The 9811-nt window shown below is 39.1% G+C and overlaps 1 protein-coding gene across 1 annotated transcript; it reads left to right on the top strand.

The window, feature by feature from the left end:
* The first annotated feature begins 1072 nt into the window (after positions 1–1072).
* Positions 1073–4424, top strand: gadd45aa (growth arrest and DNA-damage-inducible, alpha, a). The gene is made up of 4 exons (XM_053651361.1): positions 1073–1298; positions 1814–1915; positions 2019–2235; positions 3396–4424. The coding sequence occupies exons 1-4, from the start codon at positions 1255–1257 to the stop codon at positions 3507–3509; spliced, it is 477 nt and encodes a 158-aa protein (XP_053507336.1). The 5' UTR covers positions 1073–1254; the 3' UTR covers positions 3510–4424.
* The last annotated feature ends 5387 nt before the right edge of the window (positions 4425–9811 follow it).

Raw genomic sequence — 9811 nt, 5'->3', positions numbered from 1 at the left:
AATTTCAAAATATTAAGTTATTTTAAAAAACCAAAAACAAACAAACAGATATTAAGTTGGAACAGTGACAGTTTTACACAAACTACAGTTCAGGGCTTCTGTGCATTTCAAAAGCATGTATTAATGTGTTTGTTTAAAGAAGGGGGGGGGGGGGGCTTATATATGAATATAGTCCTAAACCTCCGCTCCAGAAGCCTTGATGCACAAATTGTGACAAAAATTATGAAGTACTGTTTTGATATTTTGACTTAATAACTCATTTGTTTCAAGACAGGAGTTGTTAGGATGAAATTACAAGATATTAAGTTGAAATAGCAACACAATTACTTGAAATAACGACTTGTTAAGTCGAAACAATTAGATATTAAGTGGAAATAGAGACATAGCATCTGGTGGGTTTTTTTTGTTTTGTTTGTTTGTTTGTTTGTTTGCATTTCAGGGCTTCTGTGCTCTCCAGAGTATTTAAAAGCATGTTTTTATTTGTTTATATGCATTTGATTTTAAAATGTGCTAAACTTCCAGGTGGGGTCTTTATAATGAGTGCATGAATTTAATTTAGTCATAAGTAAGCTATGTTTACATTGTTAGACAAAATTGTCACCCCCCCCCCCCCCAAAAAAAATAATTAATTAAATAAAATGTATCAGGTGAGATAACACTTTTTCATGAATTGATATGGTCGTGGTCTGAGAATTATTACATATTAATATCATTTATATAATTTTACACGAATCAGTGTTCATGAAACAAACTTCGGACATGTCAGGGCAAAGATTTTCACCTTCAGAAACCACGTGACGTCACCGGCTGGCTACAGACCCCGCCTCTTAGAGTTAGACAAACCAATCAGACCAATTTATCTCTTGCTCCGTGCAGCGATTGGCTTTCAGGGGCACCGGTGGGTTTGTCCACATAAATTAGCATACGTCCAATCAGCGTGCGCGCGAGCTGCTCCATAGCTCGTCACAGCACCTTCCTGTATCACGTCAATAAAAAGACTTCTGCCTAGTAACTACTTGCGCAACGGCCAATCGACTCGAAGATTAGAATTAGAATACGAATTAGAATTAGAATACGACCAATCAGAAATTATATGCTAATTTTGGACCGAGATTCCTGCTTGACTTACCCGGTGACAGTGAAGAAGAAGCCAGAACGACTTGAACCTGTGTGTGGAGTAAATCTGTGTGTAGAAACTTTTTAAAGCGTTTTTTTTTATCACTTCAGTCCGTACTGGATTTCTTGCTAAGCAACATGACCTTTGAAGAGCTGAACGGAGATTGTACTTCTGTCGAAACGTAAGTTTTTTGGAGGATTGATTATTATTATTATTATTACTGTACATTTTTTTTAGACGGCGCGTGCACTCTCGTGACAGTGATATCAGTTGAATGACCTGCATTGTATGCGTTTGTATATTAATTAATTTAAATCAACCTACATGAATTTTTTTAAATAATATCAGTATAAGTTACAAATATTAAGCTTACGAGTGCTAAAAAGTTCTTCAGTAAAACTTGCTGAAAAGCCGTTAGCCAGCCGGGGGGGCTCGTGATAGCTGCGGGGTCACGTGACTTAGCACAGGCTTTCACAGTGATGCACATTATTGTTTGTTTATTTATTGCAAGGTATCTTTTTTTTTTTTTGCTAATAAGTGTAGTTTTTTGCATTTCTTGTCGTATTTCATTTGCATTTGCGTTATTGTAACATGTAATTAATCATGCAAAAGTGCAGCAAAGTCTATATTATATGTACAGTCTGTAACCGAGTTCCTAACGCTCCTAAACATGTTCCTGTCTTTTCCATGCTTCAGGATGGATTCGGTCTCTAAAGCCCTCGAGGAAGTCCTCGCTTCTGCGTTGCTCCAAGGCTGGGTTACAGTCGGAGTCTATGAATCTGCAAAGGCCCTGAATGTGTAAGTATCACCTGTGCGCTAAAATCATAAACCCTTTCTAATCGAACGGCGTGCAACACCGCCGCGTGGGTCTATATATAACGTCTACGTTTTGAATTTTCAGAGACCCGGATAACGTCGTGCTGTGCGTCCTGGCCACCGACGACGAGGACGTGAAGGACGTCGCCTTGCAGATCCACTTCACTCTCATCCAGGCCTTCTGCTGCGAGAATGACATCAACATCCTGCGCGTGAACAACACCAGGCGCCTCGCAAAGATCTTGGGAGGACCCGGGAAGCAGGGAGGCGAGCAAATGGACCTGCATTGCATCCTAGTCACTGTACGTATCGGACCACGCAGGATCGACCACTAAAACGCAAAATATAACAAGATAGCGGTGTACAGATCCTTATGGAAGGTCAAAACTTTGTACTGTTTGTACAAAAATGTAAATTAGTCACTAATTGAATGAAGCGCACACACACACACACACGTGGATGACATGTGTGTGTAAGCGAAGCGAGCTTTCCAGCTCAACTTGCCTAAGCATGCCTGGCGGTTACAACACCTACCCTTGGCCTGCTTTCTAGCTCTCATGCAAATATCATCTCCAACAGCCATGAAGTCTCGGGTTCAGAGTCTAATTTGCATTTATGAAGTAGCATTCAGATATAAGATAAGATCAACTTTATTAATCCTGAAGGAAATTTTTATTCCAACTTGCTCAGGACAATACAATTATAAACCTGTAAAGCTAGCCGGCTTTAACTGTTAGCGTAAAACTGTTTTTTTTTGTTTTGTTTAGTTTCCTTCATATTTGTATCAGTATCGTGATGAATTACATTTGCGAGTATCACGGGTCTCGAGCTTCACCGTTGTCACGGTAACGATCAGCCAACGCAAATAATTATCTTCTAAATAGATTGTTTTCGTATCGTAACTCTCTCCTGTTTTCACATTTTACGCAGGAGCTCCGAATTTTAACATCGCACACAGTTATGAAACGAATGAACCAATCGACATACGAGTCTGGGAAAACTACTTTACAATTGTAACTTGTTACGATACAAGCTACTCATTGTTTAAAAAAATGTTTAAAAATCGGAACTACCACCAAGCTATCTTTTTATTAAAATAGCTACAACGCTAAGCTACTTAAGGCAGCGTAACTGATATATTTTTGCTTTTCGGCCAAACGGAAATGCATTTCATGTTTTCTACAAGTGATTATAGACAATGATATATATATATATATATATATATATATAAATATAATTACATATATATATAGAGAGAGAAAATGTAACAATCTGATTGGTTAACGTTTACGACGTTAAAGCTTATTTATTATCGTAGCACCGTTTTTCTCTTTGAACTCTCAACTGAATCAAACATCGTGATGTTTTGCACATCATGATGTCATCTTTAGCTACTATGATATAATATTTTTCCGCTACACAAATGCTAACAAGTCTTCATCTTTTCTTTTTTCCCCGTTAGCACCCACTTGCGTCTTCGTGGAAGACTCAGGCTTTCCGGAAAGTGCATAGCTTCTGCCACGAGAGCCGCTGCATGGACCAGTGGGTCCCCGTCATCAACCTCCCCGAACGATGAGCGAAATAAAAAATAAAAATAAAAAAACGTTATACTTTTTAAAAATAAACATAAACCAACAAAATGTTATAAAAGTCCTGAGCGCTGCCTCGTGAGTACGGCGGATCTTGGAACTCGATCTCAGCCTGCTCTCGGGGAGGAGGAGGAGGAGGAGGAGGAGTGTTTTTCTCCAGCAACCCCTGTCAAGATGACTCAGCGGGTTTTTATTTTTGCTTTCGGAGAAAGGGAGGGCGTTGAGCTGGAGGGAAGAAAATATCATGAACTGTCTGTGCTGAGCAGTGAGGCTCGCACGTGAAGGAGTTCTTTCTAGGAAGTATGGATTCCGGACGAGGCCGCCGGAGTTGCTACGCTGTTCAGTTTCTCGGAAATCTCGACGTTTATGCGTTCGCGTTATTTAAAAATGATTACTATTATTGGCATTATTGTGAAAAGTATTTATATATGGATGTATATATGAAAAAGAGATGGATTCAGAAATTGTTCCACGTTCTTCTTCTTTTTTTTTTTTTTTTAAGTTAATCACTCATTTTCTAGACTCTAAATTATTTCATATTATTCACTGTAAAAAGTATTTAAGCTTATTTCTTTCTTTTTATACTGACACCAGACCTGTGATTGGCTACAGATGTATTTTGCGATGCAATAAAATATATTTTGAAAAGAAAAAAACAAGACGGTGTTGACGCATCTTTTATATTACCTTTTATAATATTCACAAGTTTATGTTCGTGGGCATTCGAATTTGCGCGCACGTGTCATTTTTCCGAAGGCGTTTTGCCCTAAATGCTGACGTAAATCATAAAGTATTGTAATTTTTTTAAAAAAATATGTAAATATTAGCATATATTTGAATAGTAAGTTGACAGTTTTATCTTGTTCTCGTTAGCGGTTTAATTAGCAAACAAATAACTCATCAATCGGTCGAATCCTAAAATCTATAACAATCAATCAATCAATCAATCAATCAATAAATAAATGAAAGCTTTAAAAATGATGACGTTCACACTGCCGGAGCAGTGGATTCATTAGCGTGCACTGGATCTATCTATACCTGTCCATCACTTAGAAATAAATATGTGTGTATAATCATAAATAGTAATCCTAAGGTTCATATCAACGTGCTGAAACTGTAAAAGCATTAGAGAATATCCTAAAAAATGATTTTAAATGTACTATAATACTAAAACAGGTGTAGTAATTTTAATTGATGTACCACTGAAACACCACAGGGTTTAAGATACGCTAACGTACGTGACTGTTCTATCGTATCGATGTATAGAGATAGTTCTGAAACGCAGGAAAACATAACATTTTTCTCTCTTTTTCTCTCCGTTTCCTCTCAGGCCCCACTCTGACCTCAGTGACTCTCAGTACAAACAGACAAAAGCCCCCAGTTCCTGTCTTTATTCTGCTTTAGTCAGCGTAACGAGGTATTCATGTCGCCCCTGCACCCTTTTCAGCCTCCCAACATGGTGAACCGACTCTGTGCAAAGAGCTCAGCGCTTTCGCTTCTAGGCCTGGAGGACTCGAGAAAAGTCCCGAGATGCTTTCTGTATTGGCTTGAGCTCGTCTCCTGTCTCTTTTTTGGATTTGTACTTGCGCTCGTCTCAGTCCTGTGCTTTGGTCTCGCTTAACCGTGGTCTTGTTTGTAAAATCAACAGGCCTCATTTATCAATCTTTTAGTAAAGCTGTGTGTAAATGTTTGCGTAAGCCAAACCGAACAAAAATTTTCCACCTGATTAGCAGTGAAGCGCAAAACGCCTTCACGAAACAGCTCGTTTGCATGAAGCGACGCCCACAAAACTCCATAAAAGGTAAAGTGCTCAAACAGAAAGTTATTCTGACTCAGTTCTATGCCAATAAAAACATTTCATACCATTTTAATAATAATAATAATAATAAACTAGCGATAAATCTTCCGTCAGCTGAGGCGTTTATCCATAGGAGCGATTTAGCGCCAGAGTTGGGATCTCGAGCAAACCTCATAACCGTCAATTACTCGGCTGTGTGCTATAATTTGGAACGTATCCTTAATAGTAGTTGCTCGGGGTCAGGCGGTATGGTAGCGCAAAAAAAATACGTGTTTACATGGACAATAATAATTTGGGCAGTCCAAGGATTATCCGAGTAAGGAATAAAACAGCGTTGTGCTGTTTTATGAAAATAAACAACGTTGTGATTAAGCGGCGTTTCTGATACTGTTATTCTACGATTACAATTTTTACTTTATGAAAGAACGGCGTACTTTTTATGCATTTATAGTTACATTCAGCACTGTGGTACGTCCACAAAACAAGTTCGTTCCTCTTCTCGCTTACATTATAAGCAGCTATAAACAGTCGCTCCCTCACCTTCGTTTCTCTCTCTCGACGTTGATAAGACGGAAAAAAAATAAGCGCTGCTCGTCACGTTACCGAGAAACCGCAGAGAAGCGTAAACGCCTCTGTCCTGAAGAAGTCGGAAAACTTCAAGTTACAGCTTTACCCTCTGACTGTTACAAACCGCCGACACTGGAGACTCCTTCCATAAACGTTACGTAAACGTCTCCTTACCGAAAACTTCACCATGTCGACGTTTACGTGTTACATACAATAGATAAATTGCTAGTGAACATTTATATCTACTATTTTAGCTAGCTTGGTTTACACTATAGAGCAGTATCTAACATTAGCTAGCTTGTTAGCAAACGTAGCTACAGTCAAATAGCTAGTGCAGTGGAGGTTTTATCAATTTAGCTACATGATTATTATCAAGCTAGCTTAGCTAACGTCGTCGAATTCTTTTCTGTTAATTAGCGATCGGATTATGTTCTACAAGTGGCAGCTAATCAGTGCCGGGATTTGAACCCAAGACCTTCTGGTCATTTCCACGCCACCATTTTGAGCACTTTTTGGAACTCAGCGTTTGTGCCTTACATCCACCAGACTCATTCGGCTTGTTCAACCTGCTTGTCTGTGTATAAAAGCGTGAAGCAGGTGAGGCTTTGCCGGTGATGTCAGCAGGAAATTCCCTATATAAAAGCAGAGTCATTATCACAAGGCGTTATCTACCTTTGCACGGCAAAAACCCACCTGTCAGAAGTTCATGGACTCCGGTCTGTGAGGAAGGAGCGTGAAGTGTGAAGCGAGTTTCGACAGTGTGGGCGTGTTTCACAGTCACTGATTATTCTTTTATCACATGCGCTTATGCTTTGTTCTAGAAACGTCTCAGATGTTCATAATCATGTTCGGATTCCCGATCACACCATGAACGCTAGTGCACATCTGCACCGCCTTTCTTTTTCTCCACACACTACAGTCCTGTTTCTGCACTTTCTGTATTTATTGTCATGTCTGATGCTCTTCGTGTCCCGCACTCGATGCTCCAGGTGTATGCAGATACAGTCGGGTCCATAAGTATTTGGACAGCGACACAGTTTTCGTCACTTTGCCTCCGCAGACCACAACACCGGATTAGAAATGAAACAATCAAAGGTGTGTTTGAAGTGTAGACTTTCGGCATCAATTCATGGGGTTTAACAGAAATATTACGTTAACCGTTTAGGAATTACAGCCATCTTGTCCCTCCGTTTTCACAGGCGTAAAAGTAACTGGACAAACTAGCATAATTATGAATATTAGGATTATTTTCCATACTTTGATGCGAATCCTTTTCAGTCACCGCTGTGAGTGGAGAGTCGAACGGCATTGTGGGTAATGTAGGAAAGCATTAAACGAAGTGAAAACAGAGCCGAAGTTTTATAAAAATTGAAGGCTGGATTTGCAATGCATATAAAGGTATCTTATGGCATGTTATTAGCACGTCAATGGAGCTTTGATTTAAAAAAAAAAAAAAAAAAACAACAACAACAACAGAATTTTGAAATAGAATGTGTATAACAGTAATATAATCTTAGCAGAATTGCATTAAATACCGTCAGTGTTTTTTTTAAATGCATTATTTTTAGAAAGCAGGAATCACGAGACAGAGCGGGTGATGTGCTTCCATACACATATCCTAAATTAAATCAACATACACACACACACACACACACACACATAAACACATAAACACCATGATCTCCAATCAGTTTCCATTTTGATAAACATCCATGCTGTAATCACTCACGTAGATGTTAATGAGATGGGCGTGGCCTATGAATAATACAGATCACTTAAGCCACTGTGTGATTTATTTATTTATTTATTCTTTCTTTCTTTGCATTTTGCTGTCACGGACAAACATCGCACATCGTACAAGAATCCTTTGGTGGACGGTCGTAGAACGCATAATACGACGTGGTCACAAAATGGCCGACAACAAAGTTCTGGCAGCGTGACAAACTTTTTATTAAAATCTCAGAGCGTGAGCGCTGCTACGTCGCTCGTCTCAAAGCCACCAGTAGGAAGACGGCATTAGGACGACGCCAAACTCCACAAGAACGGTACGTACTAAACACGGTAACGGATCATGCGGATCGATGACGCAGGCAGAACTTGGTCATTTTCTTTAATCACAGGTCTATCGTTAGAGGATCTTCATCGTGTGATCTGGAGAACGTGTCATCACGGAGTCTGTCCCAGAATCCGGTCGAGATTTTATTGGTGTATTTACAGTGTGACGAGTAACAATCCCGAAATCGCTCAGTGTAAAGCGTGCCTTGGCTAGTCAATTAGCTAACTAGTAGATTAGGCTATTAATTTAACTTAATTTAATGGCGTGTACAAGACGGCATCCATATTTTTGAGGAAAATAAGAAAACCCTCATCTCGCACTTATGTCACCTTGCCAAGACTTTAAGAAATCATAACGGGATATTGATGATGACAATCATGTCAGGTTTTTGACCTCCATTATTGCAGCACGGTTTAGAAAACTTACTCAACCTGGAACGTTCCGGTGATGTCGAGTCTGATGTCATCCCTGTCTTCAGTGGGGTTATTTCTGGAGAGCAGGTGGAGCTGTAGGTTTGACGGTGTGTATCATAACAGCGTAACTACAGCGTATAAACAACCTTCACTTCCACATTATGCATAGATAAATAAATAATTAAACAAATGTTATTTTCGCTGTTTGCCGACAGTATTTGGTGTTTGGGGTGAAGGGAAAGAAAGTTGTGCTAAGTTCACTTTATTATTGCATGTTATTTTCTGAACTCTAGTACTACTGTTTCTTTCAGTTACATCAGAAAGGGGGAGGAGCCTGATATACAGGGGGTGTGACCTTACATGGACAAAGGCCAAGGCTTCCACATCAGCACATTCCAGGTCACTGAGACACTAAACACTCCTACGCAGTCACATAACACACACCATATATTACAGCATGTCAGGAATAACACGAGCTTCACAGCCGAACCACTCGTGCGTGGATTATTTTCCTAAAACAGCAAGGCCTGAAGTGTTTGATTTTCTCTCATATCATGGAAATTTACCAACCATTACCGTTTTTAAAATACATTTATTATTAGCCTTAGATCAGGTCCACCATGCAAGTCTGTGTGAATGAGCCGTTACTATAGAAACGGTAACGTATTAGAACAAGTGCATTAATATAAAATGTCACAGCTAGAACAATGGAAAATTAATCAACGCCTTCTGATTCAAGAATTCAGCCGCACTGTGGTTTAAGTAAGGAATAAAACACTCGGCGTCATGCTGTCATATGAAAATAATCAACAATGAGGTGGTGTTATGAAGCGGAGTTACTGTTACCACCCTGAAATTTTACTATAATAGCAAGGACTAGAGTGTGTTATTCCTCATACATCACAACAATTTGCCAACACAAACAATTTTTTATTTATTAATGAACAACACGTCATGCTTTTTAACGTAACTTAGAATGACCTGTCTTACAAGGACATATCGTAGGACAACAGAATTTAGAATGCCGTATCTCAGGGTAACATAACTTAGAACAATGCCTTGTAACGTAGAACAATTTAACGTAGAATGACGTATCGTAGGGCAACGTAACTTAGAATGACGTATCTTAGGATAACGTATCTTATAATGACGCATCTATTGTGTATTTACTTTCGCCTGACATATCTTAGCACAACGTAACTCAGAGCAACGTAACTTAGAACAACGTAACTTAGAACAGCATAACTTAGAATGACGTATGTATTGTGTATTTACTTTCGCCTGACATATCTTAGCACAATGTAACTCAGAGCAACGTAACTTAGAACAACGTAACTTAGAACAGCGTAACTTAGAATGACCTATGTATTGTGTATTTACTTTCGCCTGACATATCTTAGCACAACGTAACTCAGAGCAACGTAACTTAGAACAGCGTAACTTAGAATGACGTAT

Source organism: Ictalurus furcatus, chromosome 20 (assembly GCF_023375685.1).
Source record: "Ictalurus furcatus strain D&B chromosome 20, Billie_1.0, whole genome shotgun sequence".
NCBI lineage: Eukaryota > Metazoa > Chordata > Actinopteri > Siluriformes > Ictaluridae > Ictalurus > Ictalurus furcatus.
The sequence above is the reverse complement of the archived record's forward strand: the minus strand, read 5'-3'. Positions and strand labels throughout refer to the sequence as shown.